Source organism: Amblyraja radiata, chromosome 1, assembly GCF_010909765.2.
Source record: "Amblyraja radiata isolate CabotCenter1 chromosome 1, sAmbRad1.1.pri, whole genome shotgun sequence".
Classification (NCBI taxonomy): Eukaryota; Metazoa; Chordata; class Chondrichthyes; order Rajiformes; family Rajidae; genus Amblyraja; species Amblyraja radiata.
Genome location: NC_045956.1, coordinates 74,788,324 through 74,810,890, shown reverse-complemented (window position 1 = coordinate 74,810,890; position 22,567 = coordinate 74,788,324). Strand labels below are relative to the sequence as shown.

Genomic DNA, 22,567 nt, shown 5'->3' with positions numbered 1-22,567 from the left:
GACTAAATTTACAAAGCATTCCTTAAAGACTAAGATTATTTTCATGTCACATGAATGATAAAGGTTGAAAGCCTGCGGATTTCACCAATGAGGTGGAGACTGATGTCGGGAAGCTCCAAAGTCGCAAGAAGTTCGACCAGCCCCGACCCGGGGTTCGATCGCCTGGTGCAGGGAGCTGAGATCCCCCACGATCAGGGAGCTTGATCGCCCCGACACGTGGGGCCCGACCGCCGGCTACGAGAGCCAAGTTCGTCCCGTCAATAATAAAGTATGTTAAAATAAACTTTTGCTATTTAAATTAATACTTTGTCACATGTGACAAGGCAGAGTGAAATTCTTTGCTTGCATACACAATGTATACAAATAGCGGCTACCTACGGCGCTGACAAAGTCACAAAGCACGCTGGTTCCCCTTCTTGTGCCCCCCCCCCCCTCTGCGGTGTCCTCACTCCGGGTCCTCCATTGTTCATCCCCCCTCATGGCGGTCCCCCCACGCCGGGTCCTCCACTGTTCTTCCCCTCCCTCCTCACGGCAGTCCTCCACACTCTCATTGACCATGGGTCAACCCGCGATGCTTCACCACCGCCGAGGCACCATCGTCGCGAGGCTTCACCGCCACTGTCGATGCCATTGGCATATTGTTCATGCCAAAGAATTTTAAGATAAATATGTACTATCCAAGAATGCAAATTACATAGGTATATGGATAGTAAAGTAGTAAAAGGTTACTTTAATCCACAATTTCCTTCAGAGAACTTCCAAAATTTGGTTAGATGGTGCAAATACAAGATAAATAGACAACATGTAAAGAAACTTCAAAATTGCCTCTTTACTCTTTTCCAAAAGATAATTAAGAAGTAGTTCTGGATGTTGATAGTGCTTAAAAGGATTTAGTGACATATCTTAATAATATTTCATTTTCCTCAACCTGTGCCCACATAGTTCCATGTTTATGCTGACCTATTTAATCAGTAAACATACAATGAAAGTATAATATCTCACATTTTAAAGAATTAATAACCAATGCGGCATTAACCATTTTTGATGAGTTGTTTCCAAAGTATCAATTAAGTTGTGAGGAAAATTAATTGCAAAGAGTGAGCTCAGGCAGCGACTGAGCTCAGGTCAGTTCATTTACTAATGTGTAACTGGATGTAGTAAAAATGTGTCTGAAATGAAGATCCACATACCTGTCCCGTGCTCCTCAAAGTCTCAACAGCCTGTTTATGAGTCACACCATCCAGAGAGATATCATTCACAGAAAGAACACGGTCACCTATAATGAGTTGGCAAGACTTTAACGATTGCAGTAGTAAACTCCTGAACTTGCATAGGAAGCCATCAAAGGGCAAGGTGCATTTACTGAATCAGTGCAGAGGCCAAGTGATTTCCTACTTCAATAATAACAATGTGTGGAAGCATTCTCAAGTTGCTCAACATCATGGGATGCCTGAATAGCCATGTTCAAGCTCTGTCCAAAATCCTGAGGATGGAATGGGCTACAGGACACGACACTAACAACTGTTCCAATATCTTTGTGTACAATCAAAGTTTCACCATATGCAGTGTTGTTGAACAGTGGGCTTTGTGGAAAGATTATCTTTGGTAAAAGCACAGCAGAAGACTTCCATACCTCTCTTTAGCTTTAGGGGGATATGGGTCAAATGCAGGCAGGTGGGACTCATGTAGACGGGGCATATTGGTCGCTGTGGCCAAGTTGGACCAATAGGGCATGTTTCCACGCTGTGTCACTCACTCTATGATGAAGTTAATTGAAGCAAAATGTCCATTAATGTAACAATTTGGACAACTTCTAAACATTGGAGACTATCATTTTAAATAAAGAAGTACTGTTTTTTTAAGATATTAGATAATGCAATGTGTAAATGTTAATGTCCAACTCAGAAACTCACCTTTCCGAATGCGTCCATCAGCCTCGGCTGCTCCATCTGGTATGATTGCTTTCACATAAATCCCACCATGTCGCACACTTGTGTTTATACCACCCTAATAATAGGTAATACAAGTGTATATAAAGGAAGGTAATTGACTGGTAAAAACAAGTATACACAGAATAATCTGACTTAAAAAAAGTTTATTTTAGTGGAATTGTTCCACGGTTAATGAGAAACCGTGATGGCTGACAAATGCACTCACTAATGAGACGTGTGAAGCATTTTTGGAAAAGAATACACAAAAGAACAAAATACTAAGCTTCATATATCTCGTAAGAGAGGAGACAATAGGCTGATGTGTAAAGAAACAATGGTCTTTAAACTTGGAACAGGATATAACAGGTAGAATTAATGTAGCTTTTAATATATGGATTTAGTATATATAAAAGCAAGCAATTATTTTGTATTTTGTCAAAGATTTCTCAAGCTATTCTGGTACTAAAGACGTTAGAAACTTTGATATCGCACACAAAGTTGTGTTAGCATAAGACATCCTGCATTTTCCTGTGAAGGTAACTATTATGGAAGAATATAAATTATGTTTTGATATTAATCAAGTTTTTAAAAAGGGAGGGGTATTGAAAGAAAATGTCCAACAATAGGTGAATTAGGAACAAGCTGGATCAGTTAAGGGCCTGTCCCACTTAGGTGATTTTTTCGGCGACTGTCACAGTCGTGGCAGGTCGCCGAAAAAGCAGCAAATGGCACCCCCCCCCCACCACAATGTCTACGACAAGCTACAACAACCTACCACTTAGTCGACGTCAAGCTGCGGCAACCAGCTACTGACAACCGGCGACCCATTAGGACGTCCACTTATGACCACACCTACGCCAACCTATGAACACACAGGCGACAACCTACGACAACCAAAGTCAACCTACGTCCACAAACTACAAAAAGCGACAACCCTGTCAGCGACAACTGAAGACAATTCAGTCGCCGATACATGTTGCCGTAGGTAGTCGCCAATGGAATTTACCGAAGTTCGCACCCGGCGACAACCAACGTCACCTGGCGATAACCTGCATAATTCCGGCGACAACCTACGACAGCACCTACGACATGAGAAGACAAGCTACGTCAAGCCCACAGTCGCTGAAAAGTTTTGAACATTTCAAAATCCAGCGCCGACCAGAAAAACATTACGACTCTTTAGGCGACTTGAGGAGACTATTCACAACCATACAGGCGTCACCCCACGACCATGTGGTGACAGCCTAGCCAATGAAAAAATTGCCTAAGTGGGACAGGGCTTTAGGGAAAGGGAAATTAAAAGGACATGATCGGTAGAAGAAAAATTGGAATTCTATAGTCAGGGTTCACCATTCCCTCCTCAGTTCAGGGTATATTACAGGGCCAAGTACAATTAAATGTACACTTTAAAATATAAGGTAAATTTTAATGATATACTTTTTGATTTTCCCTGAAGAGGTTGTCAATTTATTTGCCAATAATTAGTTCTGTTTGTACCGAGCATTCAACATCGGTTTTACACTATAGCCTAACAGAAATGTATATGGCATATTTTCCAAAACATTTCTCTTGGGAATGTTTATTTTCTAGATAAAATTTGAGTAAAAGTGAAAGTGGGAAACACAATAAACCAGTTCTCCATGCACTTTGCAGATGCTCAGGATTTCTCGGAATTCCTCAGGGGTGCAGACTTGGTCCAATATCATGTGGTCTTGTACTTAAGTGGACACGGGAGTAAGAAAGGCAGAGGTGAACCTGCTGCACCTCCTGCATCATCTTCTCATCACTCCACAGGAAGGGCACCCAAAGATAATTGGAAGATATGAGAAATCAGATAATCAGGCAAAGGCAACCAGAAGAATAAGTGCTCCCTTTCACTAGTAGTGTCCTAAGCAAGGTCTTCCGTTCTGAAGGATTTCTACGTGTTATCCTCTCATAGGAGCATGGCTGCCATAGTATAGCAGCCAATCTTATTGCAATGGCCATTAAAGTCCTGATCCTACAAATTCAATGTCCTTTAATACTTGGGTGGTCTGAATGCACTTCCAATGTCCTTGACCCCCAATGAGTTTGGAATGAATATCACAAATAACTTTAGTGCATGCAGCTAAGGTACAGTGTCATTTTTGAAAACTGGCTTCAATGAATTTACATTCTACACTATCAAAATAGCAGTGGGCAGAATATCAATGACGAGATGGTGTGCAGGAATGAGTTTGAGAACCACGTAACTTGATGCAAGACAAAAAACTCTCTCCCAATGTCAGCAAGACAAAGGAGATTGTGATTGAGTTCAGGAAGCAAAGCAATGCGCACACCCCAGTTTACATTGATTGTGCCAAAGTAGAGATGGTTGAAAGATTCAAGCCCTTAGGAATAAATGTCACCAGCAATTTGTCCTGGACCAGTCATATCAAAGCAATGGACAAGAAAGCTCACCAATGCTTCTACCTCCTTAGAAGGCTTATGAAGTTCAGAATGTGCCCCACCAACCCACACCAGCTCACACAGATGCACTGTAGAAAGCATTTTATTGGGGTGCATTACAGCATGGTTTGGGTACAGCTCCAATCAAGCCCACAAGAAATTGCAGAGAGTTGTGGACGTAGCCCAGACCATCATGCAAACCAATCTCCCTTCCATGGTCTCCATCTACACTTCACACTGTCTCTGCCGCAAGGCAACCAGCATAATCAAGGACCCGTTTCACCCTGGTCCCTCTCTCTTCTTCCTTCTCCTATGAGGCAAAAGGTACAGAAGTTTGAAAATGCATACCTCCAGATTCAGGGACAGTTTCTCCCCACCTGTTATCGGGCAACTGAAACATCCACACACCAGCTGGAGTGCGGTCCTGACCTCCCGTTCACTTCATTGGAAACCTTTGAACTATCTTTAACGGACTTTATCTTACACTAAATGTTACACTCTTTATCCTGTATCTGTACACTGTGGACAACTTGGTTGTAATCATGTATAGTCTTTTCGTTGACTGGAGAGCACACAACAAAAAATGCTTTTGACTGTACCTCGACACAAATGACTATAATAAACTACACAAACGTGTAATTAAAATAGAGAAAGAGAAAATTGAAAACCTTGCAAAACAGTACCGTTACACTTAGGCCCAAGCTATTCTCTATTTTTGCCAATTCCACTTGAAAAATGTCTCCTGGCTTTAGCACTGTGTTATTTTTCATTTCAGGAAGTGTCCTTCTTTTGGTCTTTTCCACTGGAGAATCCTATATGTAAGAAGGTTAAAATTAGTTCAAATAGCAATACGGAAAAATCAATTGGACTTTCCCTACTATAAATGACTTTGAAAAATGTTATTTTTATTCTCTTTTCATACTCATGTTGCAGAAAAATATATTAATTTAATGTAACACATTGTTGACAGAACATAAATAAAAATAAAATAATAAGAATGAATTTCTACAAGTAGTTGTTACTATCCGATGTTTCAAGCCTTTAAAAAAAATTACATTACTACGGAGAGATCACAGATCGAGATACTAATACTAGGAGGTAATTTCAAGTTTAAAAGCTGTTCCCAAAAATATGTGATTTTACAAAACAATGTGAATTGATTGTATTAACTGGAACAAGGAACTCAGGAGCTTCAATTTTGTGGGGCTCCAGTTCCTGAATGCAATTCACCTTTGATGAAAAAGTGTATAAATTAAAATAATATCAGCACTTATGACTTTCCCTGCCTTGCTCTAACCGGTCTGTCAGACTCATGTTTACAAATTAGCTTTCGGCAGCTGTTTAATTGGATGAACCTTTAGCAGAGGAAAAAAGAGAAAATGACTAAGGCAAAAAAGAAATTAAAAAGTACACAATGTGGAAGCCCAAATTAATTCACAGGAAGTTCTGAAGACTGTTTTGATCTGAATCTAGGCGTTTTGGAAGAATTATATCAATTTGAAGCAGTTAAATTTTGTCAACAATCAAATTAGCAGACTTGATGGTCTATAATGGATGGGATTTATATAGCGCCTTTCTAATACTCAAGGCGCTTAAATGCATAAACATACATCAGGAATTGTAATAAAGAAGTCTGTGGATCAGATTTTTGGCATGTATCATTTTTAGAGTCCAAGGTAACATTTATAAAGCAGCCTAATACCACTATTTTTTCCTGAAATAACCTGAGAACAATGGAAATATTTTTAGTTCCATCAAATTAATGTGGCATTGGTAATGTAGAAATGCTGTGCAAATAATGTAAAGATTTGTGATTTTAATGCAATGATATAAGGAGGACGGATGGGTGGTGTAGTGAGGAGGAGGGAGTATTCACACTGAATAACTATTGAGACATAAAGGAAGGGAAAGATCTTCTGCCATTACTTCAGCTATATTGAAACAATGTATTTATTTCTGGTCACTTTCTTTCGAGATACAAAAAATTAATGGTTAAACTAATGGTTTAACTAATGGTTCAAGCAGTAGTAGAGTGGTGCAAACCAGCCAATAATGTAAGGAAAAATGCATTACCTTTCCAGGGCTTTGTTGCTCTTGACTGCTGGAATATGTGGCTTCATCCATGTCAGAATCACCCCGATCAGAGCAATCCGTTTCTTTAGGCGTTTCGACATTAATGCTACTTAAAAGCCCTGTGCTGTTTATTACTGTTTGAATCACATCCTGCCTTGTGGTTTGTAATGTTTTGCAAGACATCTCATTTCTGTGGAAACCATTAACTTGGCTTTGTGAAAGCCCAGCGCTTTCAGTTCTGGAGTCTTGGGAACTGGTACTTCCTCTTCGCTTTTCTTCAGATAAAACCAAGGAATGAATGGGATGAGGTCTCTGGTAACTTTGTGACTGATTATGTTCTTCTGAAGAAGAGACCTCTTCATAATCCTGTTGATTCACTTTAAGACAAGGACTCCTTGACTGGCTCCTCATTCCTTTTTTACTGGAAGGAGATGCTTTACAATAAATGATAAAAAACAATTAAACTGTGTGAAGCAATAATCTATCATTTGGATTGGATACGTAGCAATTTAAAACAGTTCTCAGTTAAAATAATATATCAACAAATTGAAGACATCTTTAGTGTAAGTCCTCATTATGTCCAAATATATTCAACAACCCCATGTTGTGCTTGCTACTCAATTATACAGATTTTAGGAATTTAAAAAATCAACTGGATATTTTGGAAACAATTATACTATGGTAAGTATTATGTTACCTTGCTCAAACACCAAGGCACTTCAGCAATTTCACCCTCTGCAAAACAATTCTGAAATTTGACATTGCTGCAATCATTGCATAGATGGTAATTTTCAACAATGATAAATTATTGGCTTTGCATGACATCAGATGCCAATTTTAAAATCTATCTAGTCTTACCATTCAATAGGTGGTTTCTATCTACTTCCATGGTGAACAACATCTCACCCATGGTGTGGGTACATATAACCTGCACTTGCAACCAACCCACATCTAGATCCAAGTCCTGGGGCAGAGATCCAGAGCACCATGTGAAACTCACTTGGTTTTTTGAGCCAAAGTCCCTTTCTGGGGTCCGATACTGGGCCCTATCGCAGGTACTATCATAACATTTAAGATACATTTGTAGAGGTTCATAGATAGGATAGGTTTAGAGGGCTATGGGCCAGACTTAGGCAGGTGGGACTAGTGTGGATGGGGCATTTTGGTCAGCATGGGCAAGTTAGGTCGAAGGCTGCATGACTCTATGACTACAATAACGATGAGCACAGATACATTAAATGGGTATGGAACTGTTGGTCACAGGTCTGTCATAGTATAACACTGGGTTACACCATTGCAGCCCGTGTATCAATTTAATAGTGGGCTAACATTTTTACTCAAAAGTCTTTCATCAGAACCCAGCATATAATTTCTGGTTAATGAGCAGTCATCAAGAATGTTCACCTCTGTTGCCACACAAACAGTATAGCTCCACTCCAAGAGATTTATTTGGTCATCCTTCAGGAATCACCAAAATGACAATGCAGATTGTGATGACCATTATTTTCCTTAATCCAATGCACTGTGTCTATTCAGACAACTGGAGATAGAAACCTGTTTAAATGGACACTTCATTCAGCTCTTCAGCTAATTATGTTGATGTTTACTTTTTAACTCAGAATGTTGTTTGGGATCTGGGGATCAGTTTGACTCCAGGCAGAATTTTCAATGAGAGAGAGGTGAAATCTGTACCAGACTTCATATTTTATCCTAATTCGGACCAATGTGTCCCAACCACAGAACTGCGAAAATGCAACATAAATAGCTGCAGTGTAATTGACAGGTGATTGTGAGTTAACTTTCTTTTCAATCAACTTCTAAATGAGTCCAGTTGTCTGTGAATGCCAGTGAAGAATCCACAATTTAAAGAGGGAGCACTATTAATGAAGATGACCCACCGACTGCCAGGACAGCACTTGTACTTGAATTGTACCCACTGGCTCTTTAGCACTAACACCACAAGAGCAAATGGAGGTAACTTATTTTCAGAAATTCTTTTTGACAGAATTTTAAACAGAACACAAGGTACAACAATACATGGATGGTATAAGTAAAACACAAAATTAAAACAAAACAAACTGCAAATAGTTAGGAGGTCAGACAGCAGCTACAAAGGGAAAGAGAGTTAACGCTGTTGTGCTAAATCATACTGTAGAACACTGATAACATGTACAACTTTATCTACTCGTATTGGCAGCATGGTCAAGGCCCTTTCATCCAACTGGCCCATTTCAAGGATAATCCTTCACTTAAGCCTCCTTATGTCCTTAATTGAGGTGTCTTTCAGCTGCAAAGTACAGAAGTGAGGAGCACAACATGGCGAAGGTGAGAAGGTACTGGAGGTCCTATGTTTGTGCAGCTAACATCTCCCTCTACCCTGCTCTCGCGATCAAGTCTCCAGGCATTTCAAACCCAAAGGGCCAGGTGATCTTCATGTCTGGGCCTGCAGCTAGTACTTCTAGCATAGGCACATTTATTTGAATGGCCCAGCTAACAAGTGTGTAGAAAGGATCAGGTTTATACCAAACATAGGCACAAAATGCTGGATTAATCAGCGGGTCAGGCAGCACCTATGGAGAAAAAAGGATGGGTGACGTTCCGGGTCTGAAGAAGGGTCCCAACCCAAAATATTACCCATCCTTTTTCTCCAGAGATGCTGCCTGACCAGCTGATTAACTTCAGCAATTGTGTCTATCTTCATCTAAAAGGAGGTCTGGGTGAACTTTATATTTAGTTTTTTAATGTCAATATATATCAATGTTTTTTTTTAAATTTAATTAAAGGTTGATTCATGTGCTGCTACATAATTTATGATCTTGACTATTATATTTTCTTCCAAGTAATTACAAAGTAATCAAAACTCAAGATTTTTCCAATAGTTTCCAGTGAAAAAGTCTTAGAGCCCGTGCTGGCCATCAGGATGGTATTTGGGCTAGGTCTACCACCATTCAGGACTTGCTGCATCTCTTCTAATGAGAATCTGAATCGTTAACTCAGTTTCTCTCTTTAAAGGTGCTGCTTAACCTGCTGAGTATATCCAGCATTTTCTGCTTTATCTTCTGGATATCCAGCATCTGTTATTACTTTAATTTTCAGATCCATTCTGCTGCATGTTCCCAACTCCACATTCTCTGGCCTTACACATAACATTATTATACTTCATTGTAGCAGATTTTTATTCATAAAATAGCGGATAAGTACCGGAAGGAATGTCGGTTCTACTGTAAAGTTTCTCTTTCGGCTGAGAGACCACCAGGGTTACATCTTCAGGGGCATTTTGTAAAATTTCCACTGCTGCAAGGTGTGCAACACCTTCTAAGTTCATTCCATTTACAGATATCAGACGATCACCTTTAGACAGCAAAAACATAATTGTCATTTAACAAAATTGCCAATTTCACAAAAAATGTGGGTGCACTTTCAAAAAGTAATAAAGTAGCCTTAAAATGTTTATTAAATTTATTCCAATATTTTAACATATGGTCAATGTTGCATTTTATTAAAATACCAAATTGAACATTTAAATAAAAGCCCCAATGCAATGGACACAACAAACCTGTGATGTTTTGAAGATGCCTATATTACAAAATGTTTCAACAAACTGGACAATTGGTTAATATATCAATTAATAAAAACTATAAAAACACCAAATTATATCAAGTGTTGTTCCAAAATAAAACTCTAATGGACACATCTTGATGATCACTTGCTGGTAAGGTCAGAAGCTGCAGTGTGTTTGGCTAACAGCTGAGGCATTGCCCATCTTTGCTGGGAATACAATTGGAGATTGGAGAAAAATACATTGAAACATGCGAAAGAAAACCAACTTTATCAGCTTAGGCCGCACATCCAACCTGGGCTCCCAACTCATAGTTAGATGCCAGATTGAAGTGCTTTGTGCTGAGGAAATCTTAACATTGATGGCTCCTGTTCCTGTTCCCTTTAATAACATGACTTGTAGACTGTTTGCCTGACAAATCATGTACTCAACAGATAAGCTGGAGGTATAATGCTGGAGAAGTCAAGAATATTTAACACCTCCTATACTACCATGCACAACAAATGTGATACAGTACCTGGGTTCAGCTGCCGGTCGAGTTCTGCTGGGCCTCCTGGCAAGATGGTGGTGACAAAAATACCCATGTCCAACTTTCCTGTCTTTGATCCACCAACAATCTGAAAACCTATTTTTATGCAATAGATTGGTGAATACTAATAGATGGTTTACGATTCTTGAACTTTTCCCCATGCTTTGTAACAACTTGTCAACATGATTTGTAACATACTGATGCTGATCATCACAATTTAAATTCACTTTTTCGCCCAATGTCATTTTATATCTTTGTTATTATTTAGTCATAGCAGCAATAAAAATATTTCAGCTGCCTCCAGGGTACCCATTCACCAGTAGGCCATGTTTTGGCTCTTACTGTACAGAAAGCTTTTACATATTTGTCTTTGATCTTTACATTAAAATCATTGATGCTAAAATTACTTCAACAGCTTCATATCATTATTTCACCCATTGATTAATCAACCAAACACACCGAGTCAACATACCCAAACCATGTTTTACATCCTTCTTCAGCTTTATACATCTGAGCTCCCTTTCTGGTGAAGACAAAGTACTCCATTTCTGATGAAGAGTACCTGTCAAACACGAATGATCAACAATTAGGTAAATTACCATATGGAGGAAGTCAACTTTAAAAAAAACGAAAATTATTTATTTCATCGTTGAAAATAGAAATAAATAGTTTGACTTACACGTCTCAAACCTTTTGTCTGTGCACTGTACAATGTTTACATTACTGTGCCAATCTGCTTGGTACACTCTTGACAATAATTATGATACCCCACCTCCACCAAACAACTATAACCAATCTTCAATTTATTTTAAGCACCCAGTAATTAGAATTAAAAACTATGTTTAAAATGCAGTTGCTTCTCCTTATAAATAATAATAATAATAATAAACTTTATTACGGACTCAAGGTCCAGACAAGGGGCAACATTACATTAAAAATGCATTGCATATCAAATATCATAAATATATATAAAATCATGGTATATCACATAAAAGCATCATAATTTATATTTAACAAAAATCCACAATACTTAAGTTAAAAATCCAGATTAAAAGATGATCAATGTCCTACAACGAGACAACGATACCAGTGTCTCCACAACTGGGATTCGTAGCGTGTAGTGCTAACCCTTATGTTTGTCAAGGCCACAATAAGCACACTTTTAGAGTCATTTATCCTGCAAATGAATTTATACATGTGGTGTCTTAGGATAGCTTCTAAAGTACTGACTCCTGCAGCCACAAACATATTACTGGCACTACACCATCTAGGTTGCCTTAGCAGTGTTCTCATGGCATCGTTATATGCCACCTTTAGTCTCTGCATACTTGTCTTTAAATAGTTCGACCACAGGTGCGCAGTGTAGAGGGGTGTGCAGTATGCTCTAAATAGCGACATCTTCACCACATCTGCACACGCACCAAATTTACGCAAGAGGATATTTGCCTGTACATACAGCATGCGTCGTTGCCTATAAATATCCTCATCATCTGTCATTTGTTCTGTAATAATATGCCCTAGATATTTTATCTTATTACAGACACTAAGATTGTTGTCAGACAATTTAAAAACAGGATATTTTAGGCATTTATCCTCTTTGGTTCTACAGACCATAACAACACTCTTACTAGCATTATATTTAATGTCATGTTCCACACCATACACGGAACATATAGTAAGGAGCTGCTGGAGACCAGCACTAGATGGACTAAAGACCACAAGATCATCTGCATACATAATATGGTTCACTAAAATATTACCAATCACGCACCCAGTGTTACAGGCTTTCAATTGTTTAGACAGATCATCAATTATAAAGCTGATTAATACACCATGGTCTCAACATACGTAGATATAGCAATTTAGGGAGTGTGAAAACCTCATAAACAATTGTCCAGAAATCAAATAATGGGGCACACAACAATTCAATTTGATAATTAAAAGGGTTACAACTCTAATTAATGCTCGAACTTTTGATCAGATTATACAAAGAAAAAGCTGCCCAAAATGCATCCATCCAGAAACAAATAAATGGTTTGTTATGGATTTGCTTTTGCTTATTTGTATTTTAAAGAGCCCAATTAAACAATAATCCAATAAAACGCTATAGATGTTGCTATGCTTTATAGTATAATTAGAATATTAATGTTTAAATTTAAGTCTTTTACTCCTTTATTAGTATTTTAAAGGCAGTTTTTGTGTATTACACACCATTTATGCATTCCTATAATAATTGTGTCAATTAATCATTCATAAATTCATTTTATCCCAAGAAACGCTGTTTATTTTATATTTTATATTTTCCGTTTCTTAAGATGCATAAAACCATGAAGACTGGTAAGACATTGTAAACTGAGTTTGCTCTGTTGACTACCAATAGTCATCAAGGCAGCAGGGTCTGATGGGATCTCAAAACTGTACATACTAATTCCTGATTAGAACATGTACAGTAATATGTATTGATACATTTTAAAATGCTGTTACAAAATAAGAAATTTTAGATTTAATATTTATTTCACAATATTTCAGGTAATTACGACCTTTACTAAGAACTAAGGTATGCTAACCCCCTGACTATACCAATATTATAGGAGCTTAATTTTTTTATGTTTTGAACTTGTTCCAGCATCAGCAAATCAAATACATCTTAGAAAAAGAATTTAAAAAATTGAGGCTGAAGTCCTTCTTTCAGAATATTTAACTCCCCTTCACTCTGATGTTCAATCAGCTCTCAAATTCAGCTGCCTTTGCATCACAATACTCTATAAATTATGGTAGACACAAAATGCTGGAGTAACTCAGCGGGACAGGCAGCATCTCTGGAGAGAAGGAATGGGTGACGTTTCAGGTCGAGACCCTTCTTCAGACTGATGTCAGGGGTGTGGGCGGGACCATGATAGAATGTGGTCAGAGACAGTAAGACTGGTGGGAGAACTGAGAAGGGGGAGGGGATGGAGAGCGAGGGAAAGCAAGGGTTATTTGAAGTTAGAAAAGTCAATGTTCATACCGCTGGGGTATAAGCTACCCAAGCGAAATATGAGGTGCTGTTCCTCCCATTTGCACTGGGCCTCACTCTAACAATGGATGAGGCCCAAGACAAAAAGGTCAGATTGAGGAATGGGAGGGGGAGTTAAAGTGCTAAACCAGTATCCCCAGTTCTTTCCTACACTATAAATTAATGTAGCACGTTACAGAGCACTACAGCTGTGGTACAAAAGTACCATGGGCAAATATGCTGACTAATTTAAGCTACAGTAAAGTTTGAACATAGTTAATCAAATAAATAATTACTTCACCATAAGAGGTGAGATGGATTAAGGTGCATGGTTTGCAAATTTATCACAGTTGTTCTCTTGCTTGTATTATTTAAAGACAATGTGCAAAACATATAAAGAGATTTTGTTTAAGATGCTGGAAAATCGAAGGTAGACAAAAGTGCTGGAGAAACTCAGCGGGTGCAGCAGCAACTATGGAGCAACGTTTTGGGCCAAAACCTTTCTTCAGACTTCAATATAAAGAGATTTGTCTTCATGATGGGATTGTCCTTCATCATGACAAAAGAAATTTACTCAGAAGTGAATAGAATCTTCATGCATCAACATCCAAGGCCTCGTCACCTTTCAGACTCAGCGTCGGTAATATGTATTAATATGCTAAAATGGAATAATCTATATACTTTTAAATCTGTGTGTGTGTGTGGATGTACGGCAATTTGCATTTGGAACGTTTCTCCTCGAAAACCAGATGCAAAAACGCAGAGATTTTTGCAATTTCGCTAGGGATTTAACATAAAAGTTGTTCAGCACGGACTTGTAGGGCCGAGATGGCCTGTTTCCGTGCTGTAATTGTTATATGGTTATATGGTTATAAATTCGGATATCCACTCCTCATTAAATTTCGTCATTTATCTCTACACATTTTCAATAAAATTATTCACAAAACTTATTGTTTTGTTTAAATCAGAGCGCTGCCCAGCTGCGGATGACCCCTCCCTTGATTCAAGCAGACGCTGTCATGTGAGATTCGTTGTTCACAAGATTAATTATCTGAAATTATTGAATTCAGTGTCCTTAAGTTTATAATGCGTCATGTCAAAAGATATAATTCTTGCCTTGAACTTACATTGTAATAGGGCAAGAGGCCAAATGCAGAAAGGTCAGATCAGGAGTGGCCAATGACACTGAAAATTAACATGAGAACTGTGAACTGAATAGATGTCAGTCCAAACTCCCATCAACTCCTCTTTCACACGGATACTACATTAGCCATCTTTTCTCCACGTTCCCATCGGTCCTCCACAAATAAAGAGCCAATTAATTTACCACCCCACATATTTATGGGATGTGGGAAGGAACCATAGCAACCAATGCAAATCCAAAGGTCATTGGAGATAATGGACGAAATCCACTCATTCAGCAGCGGAAGTTCAGGATTGAATGCAGGTCTCTAGAGCTATCAGGCAGCAGATCTACTAGCAGCACCGTTGTGTTGTCCCAAATGGAAATGGTGTTTGCCACTTAGAATGTGTATTAATACAGTTTTTACAAATTTTTAATGAAGATAAATTGACTCTATACGCAGAGAAAAAAAAAAGAAATTAAGGGGGTAAGGAGTGAATAAAATTAGAATATGATCCTTAAACATAACCCCCTGAAGTTTACACTAGCTATCATTGTGCATGTATAAACGCAATTGGTAATTCTATCAAATATTTTGTGTCTGACCTATGGCATTTGCCTGATTAGAGTCTTCAGCAGATGATGAATCAAGTGCACGAATTCTTCGGGCAGGGCTTCGGTGTAAGGCAGCCTGAGACTTCTTTGGACTGATGATACTTGAACAAAGTAATAAAATGATAAAATGGAAGATGAATGAATAACAGACATAAATAAATATATAAATAAATTAAATTAGACTATCTTTTACATACAACAGTCCCCATTACAGCTAGTCTCTGAATTAAATTAGATTGTAATAAAATCAAACTACTTGTCATGTGACAAAGAAACACCAACATATTTTAATTGAATGCTTATGGAGAAATTACTAATTAATCAATCAGCAAATTTAAAAATGGTTGATCCTGCCTCTTTATGATTTGAACAAGAGGCAGCATGACAAACTAGTTTTTAATTAAATTTCATGCTATCATTTACTTTAAAAAAGCAAATATCCAGCCTCATCAGTAGCATCCAGAGAACAAATGCTTTAAAAAAACCAAAACAGATATTTTACGTATTATTATGTTTCGGTTTCTGCTAAAACTAAAATAATCCCCGTTTTATTCCAGGATAGAAATTGCCCACCCTCTAATCCATGTTAATTGCTGATTAAGCTTGTATCATTGTCATTTTGTGACAACTCAAAGATAATATGTGACCGTGTCGGTTTCCTCTGGGCGGTTTGGTTTACTCACGCATCTCAAAGATGTGCGGAGTTGTAGTTTAATTGGCCACTGTAGATTGCCCCTATTGTGTAGTGAGTCGATGCAATAGTGGGGTAAAATAGAGCTAGTGTAAATGAGTGATCAATGGTCAGTGTAAACGCGTGATTGATGGTCAGTGTGAGCGCAGTGGGATTAAGGGCCCGTTTCCATGGTGTAACTAACAATCAATCAATCCTAAACTTTAGTCATTTATATAGTTGGTAGAGCAGTTGATTGTCTGTGTCTAACACCACAAACCTATTTCTCATCTATAGCCATTCCTCATGCAGAAACATACCTGCTCTTGATCAGCTGCTCACTTTCTGCCACAGACTCTGTGTCTGAGCGGTGAGCTGGATGTTTCATTTTGAGTTCAGTCGCTCCATCCAGCAGCAGATATGAAGGGTGAATAAGCTGACTGCTAAAAATGGGTGTGCTTCTTCGTTTCAAGTCAGAAACCTGACGAAGGTCATAGTGAGATTTACTGAGGATGGGAGGATGTTGCTCCCACAAAGTTCTGTACATCTTGTCTTTTGAGATGCTATGCAGGGGCTGGTTCAAGGCTGCCTCGGACCTGGACATGCGTTTCAGAAGTTCAGATCGTGTAAGTTGTGACTGATCAGTTATTTTGCTGTGTGCACTGACAGCAAGACTGGAACTACTATTCACTCTGCCCATGCTGAATAAACCTGCCGAGTCTCCATTGTAGTTCAGACTGTTGACAGATAAAATTTCTAAACCAGAAAAGAGAGAAAAGTGAATTCATTAAGCATACAGTTTTTAACAAACCAATCTCTTCTATAATGATGTTACTAAGTCTTAAAGGGGTTGTGCAGTCAGCATCATTACATTTTGCAATATTATTCATAGTAAACTAGAAAATGTTGAATAAAGCAAACTTATTACTCAACTCATTTTGTAAATTGCAATCCTAATGGTCATCTTTGGATACTTTCAATGGTTACCTCCTGAATGTGTTACCTTTTGTTAAATTACTAAGTGAGTGTGCAACCATTGCTCTCAAAGCATATCTCAGCTAAACTCATAATATCACAATCACACTCATATTACTTCCAAAAAGATGAATGTTTACAGATTCAAGTCTCTGTACGTTGCTGTTTAGCTTATCACTATGATAAAAACAAAACTGAACAATTGGATCTGTTTGAGTATCTCATTCAAGAATATATGAATCCAGGTAAAATCACATTTACCTTCCTGACAATCAACACCACACTTTTCCAATGTACTTTGATGTGTTTTTTACAAAAGGAATGTTAAAATCCTGAAGTACATAAAACTCCACATTAAAGGGGTCTGCATTATAATCAGTTGCATAATTTTCGTGATAATCTTATTTAAAATAGAACTGGCATTAGGAAATTAAATAAGGAAATGAAGAATATTTTAATAATTTTAACATTTTCTTTTCAATTTTTAAACACATAATTTTAAACGTTAAGAAAGTAATCGTGTCCACACAATGCGCAACAAAGCACATGAGATGAAACATTATTCCCTTATCATGCATCTATACACTGTGAATGGATTGATTGTAATCATGCATTGTCTTTTTGCTGAGTGATTAACATTCAACAAAAGCTTTTCACTGTACTTCAGTACACATGTCAATAAACTAAACTGATAAATATTTGCATCCATACCAATTTCCTCCAAGCTCTGATTGTTCTTTCGTGCCCTCATCTGCAGCTGAAATTTGTGCTGGGATGAGACCAGATGCAAGAGATATTGACAGGTCTTGCTGCTATCTGTCTGAAACAGATGTTTAATGCCATCCGAAGTGTTCTGTAATGTAATCTTCTTTCTCTGCATAAATTAGGAAGACAATATTGATTTTGGAATGGAGCAGAAATTGATAGGACATTACAGTACTTGAGCGTGATGGAACTTTATTTGTGTTCTGATGCAAAAGATTCACACAAAACAAAGTGAAATCACTATCAACACTGCTTAGTTTTATTCAATTATAACTTAATATGTAACTTTATTGAATAAACTTAAATCAGTTAAAATTGCTCTATTCCTTAAGCATCAAAGAACAAGTGATAACTTCTGCTTCTAAATCATTCATCACATTGAGAAAACTATTTGTTTTTAAATGACTGAAATACAACTAGAAAAATATACCAAATGGTAAATAAGAGAAATCTGTAGATAAGTCAATTGGTATTTCTGAGTACTGTGTAACAGGTTGGTCTGTAGGTTACAGCTGTTCTTTCACCTCTGAAATTAAGCTGATCCAAAACTGATTCTAGATGTAAAAGTTTATTTTCCTTTCTTTCATCAGAAACTGAATGAAAGTACAACCCTCATCCTCTGATATCAAATTGAATTTCACTAGGCAGGACTTAAACAATCTGAGAAACCAAAAGATAAATTCTTCTAAAAATAAATTTAGCATTTCAATCTCCAATCATTTGTTCCACTCGACACAGCTGAGTGTAAAACATAAGTTTGATGCAGTTTGTCTTGTATATCTCTGTTCAACTACTTTCAATCTTTATGAAAAGATTTGCAGCATCAATATCTCTCAGAACACTATGAGCATGTTACATGAGTAAACAAAATATGTATGAGACACAAGAAATGGCAGATGCTGGAATCTGGAGCAAAAAACCCTCACATTTTTGAATAAACTTAGCAGATCAGACAGCATCAGGGAAGACAGAAGCTGAGGTTTCGGGTCAAGACCTTGTCAGGAATAATAAACCAGCCATAGCTACTGTAAATGATACATCAGAACTGGAATACACTTACGCTGAAAGAGATTTTTTTTGTATCTCTCCATGGAAATCGAAGGACCTCTGTTCTGACCCCATTTTGTAACATATAAACAATTACACCCTTTGAACAAATGCCTAGATTAATTCCAGTATGCGATTTCTTTTCTGGTAAAACCCAATGGAATAGCACTCCATATTCAGGCAGTTTCTGACATACCTGAAAGTCAAGAAGAAAATAAAGAAAAAATATCATTGAGACATAGCACACATTCAGAATGACTCAAAGAGCAACAAACGTCACAATTTCTGATGTCACACATCAAGTCAAGTCTAGTCAAGTTTATTCGTCACATACACATACGAGATGTGCAGTGAAATGAAAAGTGGCAATGCTCGCGGACTTTGTGCAAAAAGACAAACAAACAAACAACCAAACAAACTATAAACACAATCACATATTCTTTTACATATTAAATATTGTGGGCGGAAGGAAAAACGTTCAGTAAAGTTAGTCCCTGGTGAGATAGGAGTTTACAGTCTGAATGGCCTCTGGGAAGAAACTCCTTCTCAACCTCTCCGTTCTCACAGCATGGCAACGGAGGTGTTTGCCTGACAGTAGCAGCTGGAACATCTAGGGAACTCTAATGAAAATGTCTTTATGGAGCTGAACCAAAATATTATTGGCCTGTGATAGCATTGGCCCAAGTGCCTGAATATTATATCTAATTACAGTGTTATGGTGGATATCCAGAGTTTTTAAAGATATTTTTTAGGCATTCTCTCAGGTTCAAGAATGTCTTACTTCTGCTGTAGTTCTGTGGATTTTAAAGAGACTGTTGAACATTGTGGATAGCTATTCTTTACTTGGAGATGACTACTGTAGGTAATCCATCTCTCCAGCATGCAATAAGGAGAGCAGGAATCATTCCATCAAATCATAAGACTGATGCTATGTTGGTCTTAGAAACTTTTCTTCAGACAGCTGATTGGCATTCTGATGCACCTGTGGCATTGATAGGTAGATTTTTGATTGGTGCGGGTGTCGGAGGTTATGGGGAGAAGGCAGGAGAATGGGTTTAGGAAGGATAGATCAGCCATGATTGAATGGCGGAATAGACTTGATGGGCGAATGGCCTAATTCTACTCCTATCACATGATTAGTGGAGTTCACCATTAATATCTGCCTTCCTAATGCATGGCTCCCAAAGTATGAGAAGTAACCTTGGTTAATATGGAATTTGATTGTTGGGATTGGTGTTGTCCGGTGGGATGGGTTAGAGAGGACCTTACATAATCAATTAAAAGATAACTATCGCAATATTAACCAAAACAAAAGGAAACAGGTAATCCACATGCCTCAAGAATCCATTCCTAATAATGTTCACCAAATTGCTGTGTAACATGTATTTTCATTTATACAGTATGTGTTGTTTACTGCTTTGACTATAACTCTAAACATTATAACAAGCAGAACATTTAAATGAATAGGTAGTAATGAAGTTAGCCTGACATCGGTGGTGGGGAAGATGCTGGTGTCAATTATAAAAGATGAGATAGCTGCACATTTGGATAGAAGTAACAGAATCGGTCCAAGTCAGCATGGATTTACAAAGAGGAAATCATGCTTGACTAAATCTTCTGGAATTTTTTGAAGATGTAACTCGGAAAATGGATAAGGGAGAGCCAGTGGATGTAGTGTACCTGGACCTTCAGAAAGCATTTGATAAGGTCCCACATAGGAGATTCGTGGGCAAAATTAGGGCACATGGTATTGGGGGTAGAGTACTGAATATGGATAGAGAAGTGGTAGGTACACAAAAATGCTGGAGAAACTCAGCGGGTGCAGCAGCATCTATGGAGCGAAGGAAATGGGTGACGTTTCGGGCCGAAACCCTTCTTCAGTCTGAAGAAGGGTTTCGGACCGAAACGTCACCCATTTCCTTCGCTCCATAGATGCTGCTGCACCCGCTGTGTTTCTCCAGCATTTTTGTGTACCTTCGATCTTCCAGCATCTGCAGTTCCTTCTTGAACACATGGATAGAGAAGTGGTTGGCAGACAGGAAACATAGAGTAGGGATTAACGGGTCCCTTTCAGAATGGCAGGCAGTGACTAGTGGGGTACCGCAAGGCTCGGTGCTGGGACCGCAGCTATTTACAATATACATCAATGATTTGGATGAAGGGATTCAAAGTAACATTAGCAAATTTTCAGATGACACAAAGCTGGGTGGCAGTGTGAACTGTGAGGAGGATGCTATGAGAATGCAGGGTGACTTGGATAGGTTGGGGGAGTGGGCAGATGCATGGCAGATTAAGTTTAATGCGTATAAATGTGAGGTTATCCACTTTGGTAGCAAAAACAGGAAGGCAAATTACTATCTAATGGCGTCAAGTTGGGAAAAGGAGAAGTGCAACGGGACCTGGGGGTCCTTGTTCATCAGTCTATGAAAGTAAGCATGCAGGTACATCAGGCAGTGAAGAAAGCGAATGGCATGTTGGCCTTTATAACAAGATTAATCGAATATAAGAGCAAAGAGGTCCTTCTGCAGTTGTACAGAGCCCTAGTGAGACCACACCTGGAGTATTGTGTGCAGTTTTAGTCCCCTAATTTGAGGAAGGACATTCTTGCTATTGAGGGAGTGCAGCGTAGATTTACAAGGTTAATTCCCGGGATGGTGGGACTGTCATATGCTGAGAGAATGGAGCAGCTGGGCTTGTACACTCGAGTTTAGAAGGATGAGAGTAGGGGGAGTCCAGAACCAGGGGTCACAGTTCATGAATAAGGAGTAAGCCATTTAGAATGGAGACGAGGAAACACTTTTTATCACAGAGTCTGTGAAATTCTCTGCCTCAGAGGCAGGTTCTCTGGATGCTTTCAAGAGAGAGCTAGATAGGGCTCTTAAAAATAGCGGAGTCCGGGGATATGGGGAGAAGGCAGGAATGGGGTACTGATTGGGGATGATCAGCCATGATCACATTGAATGGCGGTGCTGGCTCGAAGGGCCAAATGGCCTACTCCTGCATCTATTGTCTATTGTCTATTGTCTATTGTCTATTGTCTATTGTCTATTGTCTATTGTCTATTGTCTATTGTCTATTGTCTATTGTCTAAGTGCAATTCTCTGCAAATGCACATCTCAAATAATTCATTTATTCATTTATTTATTTTATTGTGTTTACTTATTATCAAGTGCCATGAAGTTTTTTGAGTAGCTCTTGGTACTAATTGTGGTACTATTCTTAATTCAGGCATTTCTAATGTTAGAAAGGAATAAAGCATCTAGGAATTGTTTTGTAATATTGTTAATTACTCAAATCTCATTAGCCGGAGAACAGCACACACAAAAAATCGGTTTTCCCTATTATTTAGCATTAAAAAGTGAACATTAACAATTCAAATTCACCTTCAAAATCACTTTCTCATATCCACACATTTGCAGTTAAAGTTCAGTATCTGGAAACTGTTCTCAATTTGCTTAAAATGTACCAGATTTATAGATACTACTGGTTCAGTCTAACATAGTTAGTGATAAGTCAATCAGAAAGATTCATAATTATTTCTAGCCCTTCACTCAAAGAAAGCATTACTGCAGAGGCAAACTGACTAGTATTATACTAGCACAAAAGAGTAAAATAACATTTTTGTCTGCCTTACACCTGGAACACTCTAGTACACGTGTTTAACAACTTTATCGAAGAGGAAAATACACATCATACCAATAAAAGTAATAATTTGATTTTATTAAAGTAATAAAAAACTTCAAACCTGAACAAAACTTTCTCCCCTTGTGCTTTATATTATCAGCACAGCCTCATAAGTTCATAATTATTAGAAGCAGAATTAGACATTTTGGCCCATCGTCTACTCCTCCATTCAAT

At 38.2% G+C, this 22,567-nt stretch overlaps 1 protein-coding gene across 6 annotated transcripts in view; it reads right to left on the bottom strand.

The window, feature by feature from the left end:
- ptpn13 (protein tyrosine phosphatase non-receptor type 13) overlaps positions 1 to 22,567 on the bottom strand; it is a 288,106-nt gene that overhangs the window by 95,714 nt on the left and 169,825 nt on the right. For 5 of the 6 annotated variants that reach the window (XM_033024321.1, XM_033024313.1, XM_033024330.1 and 2 more), the window contains 11 exons: positions 18,723 to 18,905; positions 17,609 to 17,771; positions 16,243 to 16,678; positions 15,244 to 15,353; positions 10,992 to 11,081; positions 10,508 to 10,615; positions 9,633 to 9,782; positions 6,432 to 6,865; positions 5,027 to 5,170; positions 1,914 to 2,007; positions 1,191 to 1,276 (listed from right to left, as the gene is read on the bottom strand). In XM_033024321.1, the coding sequence (XP_032880212.1) occupies positions 1,191 to 1,276; positions 1,914 to 2,007; positions 5,027 to 5,170; positions 6,432 to 6,865; positions 9,633 to 9,782; positions 10,508 to 10,615; positions 10,992 to 11,081; positions 15,244 to 15,353; positions 16,243 to 16,678; positions 17,609 to 17,771; positions 18,723 to 18,905 (1,998 nt within the window). The remainder of the gene's footprint in view (positions 1 to 1,190; positions 1,277 to 1,913; positions 2,008 to 5,026; positions 5,171 to 6,431; positions 6,866 to 9,632; positions 9,783 to 10,507; positions 10,616 to 10,991; positions 11,082 to 15,243; positions 15,354 to 16,242; positions 16,679 to 17,608; positions 17,772 to 18,722; positions 18,906 to 22,567) is intronic. The other variant, XM_033024337.1, reaches the window with a different exon arrangement.